Consider the following 15,991-nt stretch of genomic DNA (forward strand, 5'->3'; position numbering starts at 1 on the left):
CAGATGTTTGAAACAGAGGATTCATTTTTTTTAAAAAGGTTTCGTTAAAGCCTTTAGTCTGTACATTATAGTTATTTCTGGATATGCCTTTCCCCAATAGTAAGCTTTACCTTGTAACAAAAAAAAAACCCAAAAACCCTTAAGCAAAACCAATGAAAATATACTATGTGCCAGCATCAACATCATTTCCATATCTATAGTTCCCCATCTTACCAATGAAAGAATTTAGAACTGGAAGGGATATTAAGATTAATATGATATATCCCCATTATTTTATGGTTGAGGAAAAAGAGGTCTAGAGCTATTAATAGACTTGTTGAAGTTGCCATAATGGTGAATGGCTGAGCTAGAGTTTGCTGTATTATTTATTTTTTTTTATTTTTGTTTTTTAGGGGGGTTTTTGCAAGGCAAATGGGGTTAAGTGGCTTGCCCAAGGCCACACAGCTAAGTAATTATTAAGTGTCTGAGCCTGGATTTGAACTCAGGTACTCTTGACTCCAGGGCCGTTGCTCTATCCACTGTGCCACCTAGCTGCCCACTTCTTGAAAAATGAAGTCTAGGCTTTTCTCCCGATCGTGGCTTTCAGATAGTCCAATAATTTTTAAATTATTTCTTCTGGATCTGTTTTCGAGGTTGGTTGTTTTTCCAATGAGATATTTCACATTTTCTTCTAATTTTTGGCTTTTTTTGGGGAGAGTTTTATTTCTTCCTCATTTCTTGCAAATTCATCAACTTCCTTTAGTTCCATTCTGCATTTGAAGGAGTTATTCAGAGAGTTTTTTTTATCTCCTTTTCCAGCTGGCCAATTCTGCTTTATCAGGCATTCTTCTCCACATTTGCCTTTTGTTTTGCTTTTTCCATTAGGTCTAAACTGGTTTTAACATATTATTTTCTTCAGTATTTTTTTGTATATCTTTCACCAAGCTTTTGATTTGGTTTTCATGATTTTTCTGCGTCACTTTCATTTCTCCTCCCAATTTTTCCTCCATCTCCCTTAATTGTTTTTTCAAAGTCTTTTTTGAACTCATCCATAGTCTGAGCCCATTTTCTATTTCTGTTGGAGGTTTTAGATATGGAAGCTTTGATTTTGTCATCATCTGAGTATGTGTTTTGATCTTCCATGGAACAAAAGTAATTGTCTATGTTTAGATTCTTCCTTTTCTGTTGTTTACTCATTTCCTCAGCCCAAGACAGCACTTCCAAGGTTTTGGGTTTTTTTTGGGGGGGGGACACCCCACTGGGACCTTCATTCCTCCAAGGTCTTATGCTCTCTTGCCTGTGCTTTGATATGTAGATGGACCCTGTACTTCCCTCTGCCCTGGGGCTATAAGGAGGATCCTGCTATCTTAGTATGGAGGCCCAAACTGCAAACAGGGTCTGAATGTAGGCAAACAGCAGAGTCTTACCCCGAAGAAGAGCAGAGAAATTTCTGCAGTCTTCCCTGACCCCCTTACTGTCTGTGGGCTCTGCTCTGGGCACACAGGCTACTTTCTCCAGATTCTCGCTACACATTCTGCAGCCTGTGCTCCTCACCTCACACTCATTCTGGTGCGGCAGAGTTCTCTCACTGCCCCTTCAATCTGTTGTCGGTGATCTCTGGACTGGGCTACGCTGTGGCCCCAGCGTTTTTCCCAACCCCCGGTCCTGGTGAAACACACCTTTCCCACAGAACTTCTAAGTTATCTTAGACTGAAGAAATGTATCACTCAGTCTTTCTGTGGGTTCTGCCCCTCTAAATTTTGGCCAGAATCATCATTTGTTGGCTTTTAGAGTTTTGGGGGGGAAGGAGTTCCCAGGAAATACTGCCTTCATGTCTCCATCTTGGCTCCACCCTCTGAGCTAGAGTTTGAATTCAAGTTCTTTGACTTTGCTTTTGTAAATGATGATTAAATTTCTTCCAGATAAGTATTTTTATAAATGGCTCCGTCCCTTCCATTCTTTCCTCATCCAACATTGAGCAAATTTTCAAAAATACATACCTATCTAATCCGAAAAAATAGCCATGTTTGAAAAATTCATGTCTCTGAGGGCAGCTAGGTGGCGCAGTGGATAAAGCACTGGCCCTGGAGTCAGGAGTACCTGGGTTCAAATCTGGTCTCAGACACTTAATAATTCCCTAGCTGTGTGGCCTTGGGCAAGCCACTTAACCCCATTTACCTTGCAAAAACCTAAAAAAAAATCATGTCTCTGTATTTTAGCTCTTTATCCCAAACTCTTGATCAGGAGCTGAACATTGTGATTCACTTTTGTTCTTTCAGACCTGTGGCTTATCATTGTGTTGATCAGAGTATTAAAGTCTTTCAAAGTTATTTTCTTTTCCTATCATTTTATTATCATTATTGAAATCCCTTAGCTTGAAATTCATGATTCTTTTTATTATATCCTTATTCTTATTCAAGGATGGGAAAATTACCTTTCGAATGTTTTTTCTGATAGAATGTCTTAAAAGTAGACTTCAGCTAATTGATTCATTCTTGTCCTTCATCATCAAAGACCATGATACGAAAAGAACGATGGCATAACTTGCACTTTATGTTATTATAGTGTAGGGAGGGTTGTGCAAAGACAAGCTTCTCTTTTCCTTTTCCAGAATCATTTCACCACATGTCTTGCTTTAATAAGAAACAGAACCTCTGATGGTGGTCTGAATGCTATGGAGCACTTGACCTTTTGGATGTTTCCTTCCCATATCAGCGAGGCCCCATGGTATTTCAGCAATAAATATGGGATATGCAAACTTATCTCTCGATCTAATTGACAGTAGTCTTTTCTTCTCAGTTCTGCAACCATACTCTCCCTTCAGAAGTGCTTTAGTACTTTGCGCAGCTTAAAAAAAAAATTTGCATTTGTAAAATGCCATTAAAAGGCCAGCATTCTATAAATAACACGATTCTACCCTGTGAAGGCAGCTAAGTGTCATAATGGGTGGGTAGAGCCCTGGTTGAGGAATTAGGAAGATGTGAATTCAAATATGACCTCAGACACTTACTAGCTGTGTGACCCTGGGCAAGTATTAAATTCTATCTGTCTGCATTTCCTCATCTTCAAAATGAGTTAGAGAAGATGATGGCAAACCACTCTACTGTCTTTGCCAAGTAAACCTCAAATGATGTTTGGAAGAATGGACATACCTGAAAAGACTAGGCAACAAGAACATAGGGGAGGGATTGTTGATTGATTTTAGGTCAACTTGATGGTGCAATTGTATAGAGCAATGGGCTTGGAATTAGGTTGAGTCATCTTCATAAGTTTAAATCTGATCTCAGATACTAGTTGTGTGACCCTGGGCAAGTCACTTAGCCTGTTTGTCTGAGTTTCCTCATCTGTGAAATAAGCTGGAGAAAGGAACATTACAGTAAATTTTTTTTTTAGTTTTTTTTGCAAGGCATTTGGGGTTAAATGACTTGCCTAAGGCCACATAGCTAGGTAATTATTAAATGTCTAAGGCTGGATTTGAACTCAGGTCCTCCTGACTCCACAGTGGGTGCTCTATCTGCTGTGTCACCTTAGCTACCCCTTCATTATAGTATCTTTTTTTTAGGTGTTTTTTTTTTTTGCAAGGTAAATAGGGTTAAGTGGCTTGCTCAAGGCCACATAGCTAGGTAATTATTAAGATTATTAAGTGTCTGAGGCTGGATTTGAACTCAGGTACTCCTGACTCCAGGGCTTGTGCTGTATCCACTGCGCCACCTAGCTGTACTTCATTATAATATCTTTGCCAAGACAACCCTAAATGGGGTCACAAAGATTTGGACTTGTCTGAAATGACTGAACACCAAAAAAGCTATTTAGTCTGCAGCCTACTTATTTCTCCAATGCTGAAAAGTCATCCCATGAATGTATCCAATTATTATCCTTTGATGGACTAGACAGTATAAAGTTTCCAATCAAGGTTAGAAGCACTTTACCCCTTTTATACCTTAGGCCCCAATTCTTTAGGCATACTTTTTCTATTAATTCATCAATTCTTATTTAGGTTCCTCATCTGTAAAATGAAAGAATTAGACCAAATGACCCTCAGAGGTCCTTTCCAGCTCCAAATCTAATATCTTATGAATGAATTAAAAACATTTATTAAGGGCTTACTATGTGCTTAGCCATGGACATACAAATGCAAAAAAGCTAGCACTATCTCTGCCCCTGCACTGTTTATATTCTCATGGGAGGAGGGGTTTCTGACCCAAAGGCTTCTGAATGGGGGTGGGAGAAGGGAAGAATAGGGTCTGGGATGGGAGAAGGGAAGAAACCATGAATGAATGTCAAGAATTTTGGCAAAGAAGGAGGCAGGAGGGAGGAAGTAGATTGAAAATTTTCTAAAATAGTATTCTGAGAAAAGCAGTCAACCATTTAGTGGGACTTTCAAGGCAAAAATTCCTGTAGGGCTGACCTGCTGAAAGACCTGAACTCCAAATCTAACATATAATGACTATGTGTACTAGACTTATCATTTAACCTCTTGGTATTGTTCTAAAGAACTCTGAAATGATGAATTCTAGAGAGGTGTTGACTAATACTGGTAGAGTATATATTGCCTGAAATTTCAATCACTTTACACACAAACTAAAAGTATTACAAACTCTGTATTCTAAGTGCAATAAAAGAAAATTTGAATATCTCCTCAATAGTTTGGAAGTAAATCTGAATTATGTATTGCATTTTTCTTTTACAGACATCTTTTTTTTCTTAGCCCAGAGGCAAGATTTATTTGATTTCTGAAATACCAGATCAATAATTTACTGCAAAACTATTGAAATCATTATTTGACCCTCTTGAATACATACACATCTAGAAGAAACTGTTTTAATTAGATATTATATCAAATGTCTAAATAATGTTCCCAGTTCTTGTTAAACCAGCATGGAGACTTATCTACAAGGTACAAATGGTAGCAAATGTATTGTGGAGTTTTGTTTTTGCTCATACTGCTCTTTTCCATGGGTGACATACAAAGAACAACTAGATTTTTAAAACTCCTTCTATATCTTTGGTTTTTGATTGTTTGTTTGCTTGTTTTCAGTGTTTTTCTCACATCCATATACTGCTCCTTTTCCATACTCAAGTACAATCATGACCATTCCTTTTGCCCCTTAGTGTTTAATTTTGTCCCCCCACAACTCCTAAAGTTAAGTGAGAAACCCCACTCAACCCTCGAACCATTCTGCTCAACTTATTTACATGAGCATTTACTTGATTCCCATCAGCTTTGACTGTTTTTTTTATTTTTGCAAGGCAATGGGGTTAAGTGGCTTGCTCAGGGCCACACAGCTAGGTAATTATTAAGTGTCTGAGGAGGGATTTGAACTCAGGGACTCCTGACTCCAGGACTGGTATTCTATCCAATGTGCCACCTAGCTTCCCCCTAGAAGTTATATTGTTAATAATACATTGGGGCGGGCAGCTAGGTGGTGCAGTGGACAGAGCACTGGCCCTGGAGTCAGGAGGACCTGAGTTCAAATCCAGCCTCAGACACTTAATAATTACATAACTGTGTGGCCTTAGGCAAGCCACTTTAACCCCATTTGCCTTGCATAAACTTAAAAAAAAATGATACGTTAGGGAATTCAGGTTCTATCTTTGACACATACACTGACTATGCGACTTTGGATATTTAACTTTTCAGTGACCCAAGCAACTGACTCTCTAAGTTAGGGGAGGAGAACCTCCAGCATGCGCCTGTATTGGTCTGGCCTTATTAAGGCAACCACAGATGGGACTCAAAATTCAATAAATCTTAGTACTTTTTAGGAGTGAATTAATTAAATGTTGGACCAAATATAACCTGCAAATGATGTTAAAAATATCCAAATGGCCCTTGGCAGAAAAAGAGTCCCTACCCTTGCTCTAAATATTTACCTATATTGTAGGGAAGTTCCTCACTGGAAGCTCCCTACACTGATGAAATTACAAGTTCAAGTTAAGATTTTTTAAAATAGTAATTAAAAAATTGCGTATAATACATACAAATACAGCACACCAGGGAGTGTAACTTTTAATATTTAATATTTTTTTATTAATAACATTTTTTTCTCTTCCTACCACTCCCATTGGAAAAAAATGAAAAACAGAATCCTTGTAACAATTATGCATAGTCAACCAAAACGTTCCCTCATTGTCTATGTCCAATAGACAAGGTGTCATCCTGTATCTTGAATCCATCACCTCTCTGTCAGTAGGGTAGGTGCATATTTCATCATCAGTCCTCGAGAATCGTGACTGATCATTGCATTGATAGAGATCTTGAATCTTTCAAAGTTGTTTGTGAAAATAACTTTTCCTGCTTCCTCAGTTCATCTCTAGGCATGTCCATCCCTATCCTAAAGGATCCTGCCTTCCTATCACCCCACATTGACATATTCATGCTTTCCCTGGTAAGGCTACCATTGCTGCCATACCCACTCCTTCCAGTTTCAGGTAAAGTTGTGGGGGAGATAAGTCTGAAAATTGACCAGGCTGAATCCAAGTTGGAGATTGGGGAATGGGAAAGTTGTTTAAGAAAAATTTGTTATCACCTTTAACTGTTTTGTTTTGTTTTCTAATTATTACTATTCAAGAAGTACAGTAATTCTTGCTGTGTTTTTTCAGACTCATGGGCTTGGACACCAAGAGTATTCTTCTTCACCATTGTTTCAGGTGCCAAGGACTTCGGGTAGAGAGCCCTCCACACCACCTACTCACCTCCCTCACAGGAGCCTCCAAGGGCCAGGGCTGTGTTACAACAATACCAGTTCTACTGAAGATCTCCAGCCAGGGCACTCATCTGCTTCTCTCATTAAAGCCATTCGAGAGGAGCTCCTTCGACTTTCCCAGAAACAGGCCACAGTGCAGAACTTCCATAGCTGATCCATCCTTCCCTTGCAAATTTTGCCAAGTATCTGCTTCCTATGGAAGTAAGACTAAGAGGAAGCCAACTGAGTTGTTGTTTTATAATAGGGAATGAACCTCTACTGTACAAGATACCAGTGTGTGTGTCTATGTGGGGGGGGGAGGGAGGGAGGGAAAACAGCAAGTTTTAAAGACAGAAGATGCCACAATTTACCACTTTACAGTTTGTAAACCTGTTTAATATGTTGGCCATTTCATGACCACTTGGATTCAGCCAACTACTACGTTTTAGGTCAAAAGCAACACTCCACCAAAAAACAACAAACCAAGATGATAAAATTCCCAAATTAGACTATTTAAGGGGAAAAAAAGATTAAAATGTGTAGATGGATTAAGGGATTAAAGGAATCAAGCATTTCATTATAAGGCTTTGTAGTTCAGATAAGTATGATCATGTTGCTGCTTTGTTTTGGGGGGGGAGAGATTCAAAAACATTTTGTTAAAAGCTTGATATTTTTTTTCCTTTCTTCATAGAAACTCATTGTAGTAGTAGTACTAACAGCAAGAGTAATAGAATTGTTTAGAGAAGAGAAGGGAAAAGTGAATGACTAGTAAGAAACCAAAATGGTGAAGCTCCAAGTGCTGGATGATTCCAAACAAAACTGTCGTCTGCATGCCCTCTTCCTTGTATTCTGGTGCTGCTGCTCCAAGTATCCCTTAAACTTTCCTTGAAATGAAATCATGACCATTTATTGCAAGCATATATTGAAAGACTCATTCTCTACTGGAAAGGAAAAAAGGAAAACCTCCCTTTTAAAAAAAAGGCTTAATTTTTATTTGGTTATTGAAAAAAATGTCATGGACTAGATTTAAATTCATATTTATATGTACTGCAATTTCTTTTCTGAATTAGTGTTTTCAGTTAGCAGTAGAATTCCATGTTAACACAATTCATTGTAAAATTCATTTCTCTACAATGAAGCAGTTTGATTTGTTACCTCACTATTGTCCTACTTCTTACTTTTGATTTAGAATTCACAAATACTTGAGATTTGGGAGTCAGAGGGGAGTTTCAATCCCTGCTTTATCATTCATTACTCTTTTTGTGACTTTGAGCTAGTTACTCCACGTATCTCCAGTCCTCATTTTCTTCTTCGCAATAAGGGCTTGAACTGTTTTTGATCTCTGGATGTTCTTTCTAACTCTAAATCCTGTAATCCATCTAAGCATAGTTTTGTTTTGTTTGAGATGTAATGAGACCCAGGACATCTTAAAATTAGTGCAGATGGGTTTTGTTTTTTTAAAATATCATTTTGTGAAAATGGGTACATTCCTAGAAATCATGTTTCTAGAATGATAGAGCTAGGAAAATGGCCCAAAGTCATCTCAGCTTCTCTGTAGTTGATTAGACAAGGAAAAGAACTCCTTGGACCCAGTAAATTTGACCTATCCCCTGGCTTCTTTATGTGCATTGTTTGGTTAGGAAAAAATTGAGAGACAAATTGAGAAATTTCCTAGACAAATTAAGAAATTTCCTGGACAACTTGAGGTTGATACCTGAGGATGAGGAATTTACAAGCCAAACATCCCTGCTTTTTAAAACCCTTTTTTGGCCCATCAGACTGCTCGCTACAATAGCACAAATTCTCTTAGTTGAATACAGTAAATATGAAAAATAAAAGGCAATGCCCTCTAGGACCTACTTAGATGTTGGACCCTACAGACAGTGGAACAGATTTACTTACATATTCAATTCAACAAAGTTTTATTAAAGTACCTATTATGGGGGTGGCTAGGTGGCTCAGTGGATAGAGCACCAGTCCTGCAGTAAGTAGGACCTGAGTTCAGATCAGACCTCAGACACTTAATAATTACCTAGCTGTGTGGCCTTGGGTGAGCTACTTAACCTTATTTGCCTTGCAAAATCCTAAAAAAAAAAAAAAAGTACCTATTATGTGTAAGACAGATTTTTGAAGATTAAAAATTCAGGTCAATTTCTAAGAACACAAAAACAATAAAAATAAGTTCTCAGTAGAAGCTTAATTTTTTTCTTTTGTGAATTATTTGGTTTTTCTCAAATGTAAAATAAAGGGGTCAGGCTAGATCAAGGGTTCTTAATATGGGATTCATGGAATCCTTCTTAAGCATAGTGCCTGGAATTAAGACCTGAGTTCAAATCCAGCTTCAGATATTGACGATCTGTGTGACTCTGGACAAGTCATTTAGCTTCTTTTCTTCAGTTCCTTCTTGAAAATGCATTATGAGGGGCAGCTAGGTGGCACAGTGGATAGAGCACTGGCCCTGGAGTCAGGAGTACCTGAGTTCAAATCCAGCCTCAGACACTTAATAATTACCTAGCTTGTGGCCTTGGGCAAGCCACTTAACCCCATTTGCCTTGTAAAAACTAAAAAAAAAAAATGCATTTAACAATGGCCCTTACCTCTCAGGATTGTTGTGAGAAGCAAATGAGAAAATATTTGTAAATATAAACATTAGGCTGGCATTCAGTAATAACTGATTATTACCTTCCTTTATTTTCCAAGAGTTGGTGACTAGATTTCAGAGGATCCATGAATTTGGATGGGAAAAAAAAATACACCTTAATTTTTACTAACTAAAATTTAGCATTTTTTTTCAATTATTTACAAATCTCATTCTGAGAAAGGGCCCATAAGCTTTGCCAGAGTTCCATGTCACAAAGGTTAAGCAACCCTGGAGTAGGTGATCTTAGAGATTCCTTTATTTCTAAATTCTATAATACTCTCCAGCCCATTCCCACTTACTTTGAAAAAAAGGGAAAGAGTTTTCTCTGCTTGTCAGTAGAAGGCATGGTTTTTTAGTTAGAGGTGGTTGTCCCTTAAAACAAATTTTACCAGTTACCCTGAACCTTCAGGAATTTCTAACTAATAATTCTAAATGATCTAGTAAGCATTTTTTAAAATTAAGGTGGCTAGATTGAAGCATTTGAAGTCAGAATGGGTGAGGGGGGTGAAGGGTAATAGGTACTTGTTAGCCACTCAGAGGTATAAACAGCTTAGAAACAACTACTTTCTGGAAAAGATTTGTTATCAAGATAATTTGTTTTGTAGAATTTATTGTTGAATTTTTATTTTATGGTGATAGCAGAAGGGATACATGTAGGCTTCCCTCTTCTCTCAACTATTGTTTGTAGCATGTGCATATGCTCATTTGAACAAATAATAGAAAAATAATTTGGATCCATCTCAGATTTGGAAAAACTTGAGTAAACTTTGGTCTAGTCCATGCTTGTTCAAGAATTTCTTCTACATCCAGCTTCCATTTGAAGAACCCACCTCCTCCCAAAGCAGCCCATTTTCCTTGTGGATCCCTCTAATTTTTAGGTAGTTTTCATTTCATGAAACCAAAAAGTAACCTATTTGATACTTATTGCTTATAGTTCTACCTTTTAAGCCAAATAACATAACTCTGAACCCTCTTTGCCATGACAGCTCCTCATGTACTTGAGAACAGTCCTAAACATCCCTGGATCATACTTTAGTTGTCCCTTAAATGGCATGATCCTAAAGTCCTTTACCATCCTCCTTGTCCTCCTCTAGATGTATCTTCTGTATACTGCATTTTAAAGAAATGCAGCATAGCAGTTTGAATGGTTTTTATCTTTGTCAAAATGATATTCCATCTCTTTATCCCTTCTTGAAATGGTTAATTATTTCTAAATTCAAAACCAAAGAAAATACTTGTCTGTTTGTCATCTGATACATTAAGCCAGCCAGATAGATAGTTACTTTTTGTAATTTCCTGGATATTATAATATAGAACCAGTTTGCATTCATTTCTACTAAAAACCATCAAGTAATATGTCTTTGGTCAGTCACCAAAAATACTGGTAGCTGCAGAACTGTCATTGACTAAAACAAATGGCCAGGAACCATCAACAGTGCTCTTCTCTTGACCACTTATTGCTTTCAAAGAAGGCACTTCATTTTGATAGTAGTTAACTTGGGACTTTGAGATCCTGTTTTTCCCTTTGCTGGCTCTAAAATTGAAATAAGCAGGATACTCTTATTTCTATTTAATATTTTAAAATATTAAATTGTATTATCAGTGACTTGGTAATACAAATTGTCAATTGGGAGTGGAATTTGGGAGGAATTTATTTTGGGCAAATAATTGCTTCTCCCTTTTCCCAGATATTCAACATTGCAATAGGAGTCAAGACATCTAGTTCTGGTCCTGACCATGTCAACTTGCAGTGTGACTCTGAACAAGTAATTTCTAATCTCTGAACCTCAATATTCTCATCAATTAAATAGGGCTTATAAAGCATTTAAAAGAACCCTGGAAAAGTTTGAAGTGTAGGGGCGGCTAGATGGTATAGTGGATAAAGCACCGGCCTTGAAATCAGGAGTACCTGGGTTCAAATCTGGTCTCAGACACTTAATAATTACCTAGCTGTGTGGCCTTGGGCAAGCCACTTAACCCCATTTGCCTTGCAAAAAACCTAAAAAAAAAAAGTTGGAAGTGTTATTCAAATATCATAGAGGATTGTACCAGAATGTATAACCAGGTGAACGTTGATCTATGAGTGAATGAACCCATTTGATTGTTAAGTTTAAATATGGGTTCAAATGTAGGTTCAAATACATTTCCTCAGTTTCTTATCTTAAGCTGCTTTAATATAACTTCATTTACCCTCTTCCATATGAAGATGTATATGTTAAACATCTCTGCACATGATATAGAGACCATTTGATCAAAAGATAGGGAATGGGGCGGCTAGGTGGCGCAGTGGATAGAGCACTGGCCCTGGAGCCAGGAGTACCTGAGTTCAAATCCGGCCTCAGACATTTAATAATTACCTAGCTGTGTGGCCTTGGGCAAGCTACTTAACCCCATTTGCCTTGCAAAAAAACAAAACCTAAAGAAAAGGGGGAATAAATCTGAACAAGCCTTGTTAAAATATAACATTAAGTGGTGTATCAAAATCATTTACAAACAGGATGAAGGACACAGTGTTAAGAGTGATTAATGAGAAATTATAAGGTATTGGCATATCTGATTGGGTCCATGGAGATATGGCTTTGTATCCATCTAGTTAGAAACCATCATAGAAGAGAGATTTCAAAAGTAGTTTACAAGATGGCAGGAAAGGATTGGCAAATTAATACAGGGAATGGATAAAGATGATGAAATTGCCAGAAAGGAGATGAAGTTAGACCAGATTTTGATACAGGTTAAGTAACTTGGTTCCAAAATAGAGTGGAAAAACATGAAAGATCTCTGAGGAGGAAGGTGACATTGTTCAAAGTGATAGATAAGGTGGGCAATAATAGTATGGACTGATAGAGAGGAGATCCTGGAAATGTGAGTCTTTTTCTAGAAGAAAGTTGTTATATTCCAGGCAAAAAATAATACTAGAATGTAGAGCCGTAAAGAAAGGGGTCAGATCCTTGAAATGGTTTGAAGGCAAAAGCAACAGAAATTGATAACTGGTTACAAGTAAGATGTGAAGATAAGGTGAATATAACTCAGATTTATTATTTAGAGGTTAGTGATGGGGTGGGTTAATTTGGGGTTGGAAAAACAGGAAACAGGTTAAATGTTGCAGAAGAAATATAACAATCCTTGCTTTCTACAGTCAATAAGTTACCTAAACATTCAGAGAGGAAGGGGATAAAACCTAGCATGTAAATGGAGTTAACAAATGACTGTAGGAGCTGCCAAAAGAAGGGAATGTGCTTTCACAATGTTCATTTATGGTACAAGAACCTAAAACCTTTGTTTTATTCTATTCAATTTATATTGAAACTCAGTGTGTTTTGACTTCAGTGCATGTGGTACTGAAGAGCAGAGGGGGAGGCTTCCCTGCCCACCTCTTTCTGTCCATCTGTATGAAACAAATGGCATAAGGCACACGTGATACAGCCGCCTATTGGAGACCAGTCTGAATAAAATTAATTCTATTTTTTTTTTAAACTTTCTAGTTTCCCATTTACAGAGAAGTTGCAGAGCCACTTAAGGGATTGCTCCAGGGATCTTCATGCTATTAACTTTCATGCCAATTTATATTTACAAATTTCCAAGTGACTCATTAAATGTCAAAGAGCAAAGAAATAAACCTCACCTCATGTGAGCCCTTTCCTCCCAGCAGCCCTACTAGCTCAAGTTGAGGTGCCCTGGCTTGGGAGAAGCTTTGTGGGATTTAAGGATACTCAAGCTTGATTGGAGCAGTAACATTAGTTTTCTTAAAGGTTTACCTTTTTCATTGCTACCTCCAGAGTAGTTCTCAAGGGCTATTCTTTTGTTCACATTTATCCAAATATTGAATCACAAATTTGGAGTAAAGAGGAACTTCAGAGGTCATCTTTTCTTGTAGACTTTCGATATGGACAGATTTTTCCAAATTAAAATTGAATTAAATAATTTTAAATTCAAAATAGTGAATACAAATGTTTTTTTTGGTTTGTTTTTTGTTTTTAGATTTTGCAAGGCAATGGGGTTAAGTGGCTTGCCCAAGGCCACACAGCTAGGTAATTATTAAGTGTCTGAGGTCAGATTTGAACCCAAGTACTCCTGACTCCAAGGCTGGTGCTCTATTCACTGCTCCACCTAGCTGCCCCTACAAATATGTTTTTAAAGTTTCAACTAATGTTAAATAGGGAATTGTTGTAAAGGTGAGACAATTTCTTATGCAAAGCTGTCCAGTACCTACACCTGGAATTGATGAGGTGCTCTCCAATCAGTACATAAAACATTGATTCAAGGAGAATACACTGTTTATTTTCTCCTTTGTGGTTCTGAAAGCAATCTATTTTGGGGGGCTTTGGTGTTTGGGGTGGGGAATGTGATGTTTAAACAAAGACTCATACACTCCTTGCTAAATCCTACAGGAATACCCTGGATCTGTGTTTACATCTGCTAATGTGTACCATATCACAAGTTCACATGACAGCAATTCACTATGGAAAATGGGAATTAAATCCTAAATGTAGCAGCCTTGGGAATGAGCAGGCCTTGGTAAGAACAATGGAAAAACCAAATGTCTTAATCTGGTACATACTCAACCAGCTCAAGGATTTCTCAGCAGGTGGATAATCCAATTTGGGGATGACTTGGACCCTTTGCTTTTCCATTTCTCCCAGTTTGCCTGATTTTGGAGTCTTTCCATCAGTCTTTGGACCTTTACCCATGCATGAACAAGTGAAAGGAAGAGTTGACAGTCAAATGTCTTCATTTTGGAGTCTCATATTAGTCAACATCACGACATGGAACTGTTTGTTCCCTTTTTTGGATAGAACAATAAGAGGCTTTTCTAATGCCCACCAACAGCTGGTATGTGTTACTGGGATTCGTCTTATATCTCTAAGAGGCAGGAAAACTGAAATGTCAAATTCATGTCTGGCTTCTAGGATAACACTTGGGTTTCACGGGTGTGGTTTGAGGAGCACAGTCAACTAAAATGATTACTTCTGACCTCTGGGGACTTGCTTTAAGTGATGATAAAGGGTCCCTCTAATCTTCCTTTCCAGTGTGGTGATAAGCTCAAGCATGTATGGAGCACAGATTGTGGGAAGAATGGTTCTACTTTAAATGATTTTAGTTAAGCTGTTTTGGGTTCTGTCTTTTCTCTCCCTGAATATTTTTCTCCCTAATTTTTCCTATTCTACCCTCCCCCCCTTAGGTTATAACTCTGTGTGTGTGTGTGTGTGTGTGTGTGTGTGTGTGTGTGTGTGTGTGTGTGTGTAAATGCATGGAAAGCCCAACATCCACATTGTACCTTGAACATCATGATTTTCCTGCCTTTTCTAGAAAAGAGGCTTTTAAGTCTCAGTTATGCATACATGGTTGAGAAATTGAACTTTCCCTTCTGTTAGTCATTTATGTTTTTATCCTTTCTTAGCTGCTGTTTTCTCATTGCTGTAGTTTTTTGAAATAATTTATGCAAGTGTTTGGTTTCCATGTTTACAATTTATACAGATTTCCTAGCAGTTTAAATGGAAATGTCAATAAATACTAAGAATTGGTGTCAAATTTATATTTTTTTCTTGATTTTCTTTGCACTGGAATAATTTCCCTTTTTAAGCATGGTGGTGATTGGTCAGCTGTCATTCACCTAGCATTTATTAGGTGACAACTGTGTGTTAGAAATGGTACTAAGCCCTGGGGATAAAAGAGGAAGAAAGATTTAAAAAAAGAAAAAAGCACCCGATCTCAAGGAACTCATGGTCTAACGATTAGCTAATGTTTATATAGAAATTTAAAGTTTGCAACACACTTTACAAATATTTTATTTTCAACAAAATGAGGTAGAAACGAGGTCCCTTCCAATTTGCCCTGGGGATAAAAGAGGAAGAAAGATAAAAAAGAAAAAAAAGCACCTGATCTCAAGAAGCTCATGATCTAATGATTAGCCAATATTTATATAGAAATTTAAAGTCTGCAACACACCTTACAAATATTTTATTTTCAACAAAAATGAGGTGGAAACGAGGAACCTTCCAACTCTGTAAATCTCTGTCTTCTCAAATACGGTTTACACCATGCCTTTTCCTGGCATAAGTGATTTTTAAAAATTCTGTAGACTTATGATAATTCTTTCCAGGTTGCTGATTTGGTAATGACTTCACTAACATTTGCCAGTGCCATTCAACTCAACAACTTCCATATACCTTCCATAGGACAAAGTCAAATACTGAATACCAAACTTTTGGAGTTTATTTTGCTCGATATGTACTTTATTTCTTCATTGAATCTGAGATATCATCACTCTAGGTTCTCCCCTCAAAAGTGAAGAGTGTGATCCATCCATTATTCTTGTATGACTCCTGTCCATGACCTCCCATGATCACCTTGTTTAGTGAATCAATTTGATTTGCGTTCCACAAGGCCATAAAATCTTAACATTTGTGAGTCATGGATCCCTTTGACATGGGGAAGTCCCCTTTGCAGAAGAATGTTTTGTTTTAATAAATGAAGGTTGGTGGGGCAGCTAGGTGGTGCAATGGATAGAGTACTGGCTCTGGAGTCAGGAGTACCTGAGTTCAAATCTGACCTCACACACTTAATAATTACTTAGCTGTGTGGCCTTGGGCAAGCCACTTAGCCCCATTTCCTTGCAAAAACTAACTAAATAAGTAAATGAAGGTTGGAACCCAAAATTTGTTTTTAAAAAAGGTTAAAAATTGTT

At 37.6% G+C, this 15,991-nt stretch overlaps 1 protein-coding gene and 1 long non-coding RNA gene across 3 annotated transcripts in view; both read left to right on the top strand.

The window, feature by feature from the left end:
- Positions 1-6,954, top strand: part of KIAA1549 (KIAA1549 ortholog) — a 180,503-nt gene extending 173,549 nt beyond the window's left edge. The window contains exon 20 of one of the 2 annotated variants that reach the window (XM_074193588.1): positions 6,583-6,954. In XM_074193588.1, coding sequence (XP_074049689.1) covers positions 6,583-6,840 — 258 coding nt within the window. In that variant the 3' untranslated portion in view covers positions 6,841-6,954. The remainder of the gene's footprint in view (positions 1-6,582) is intronic. The other variant, XM_074193589.1, reaches the window with a different exon arrangement.
- A 43-nt stretch (positions 6,955-6,997) lies between these two features.
- LOC141492885 (uncharacterized) lies at positions 6,998-14,551 on the top strand. Its single transcript, XR_012470069.1, has 2 exons — positions 6,998-13,821; positions 13,947-14,551. It is a non-coding gene; the product is annotated as an uncharacterized LOC141492885 (long non-coding RNA).
- The last annotated feature ends 1,440 nt before the right edge of the window (positions 14,552-15,991 follow it).

This window comes from Macrotis lagotis, chromosome 7, assembly GCF_037893015.1.
Source record: "Macrotis lagotis isolate mMagLag1 chromosome 7, bilby.v1.9.chrom.fasta, whole genome shotgun sequence".
Classification (NCBI taxonomy): domain Eukaryota; kingdom Metazoa; phylum Chordata; class Mammalia; order Peramelemorphia; family Peramelidae; genus Macrotis; species Macrotis lagotis.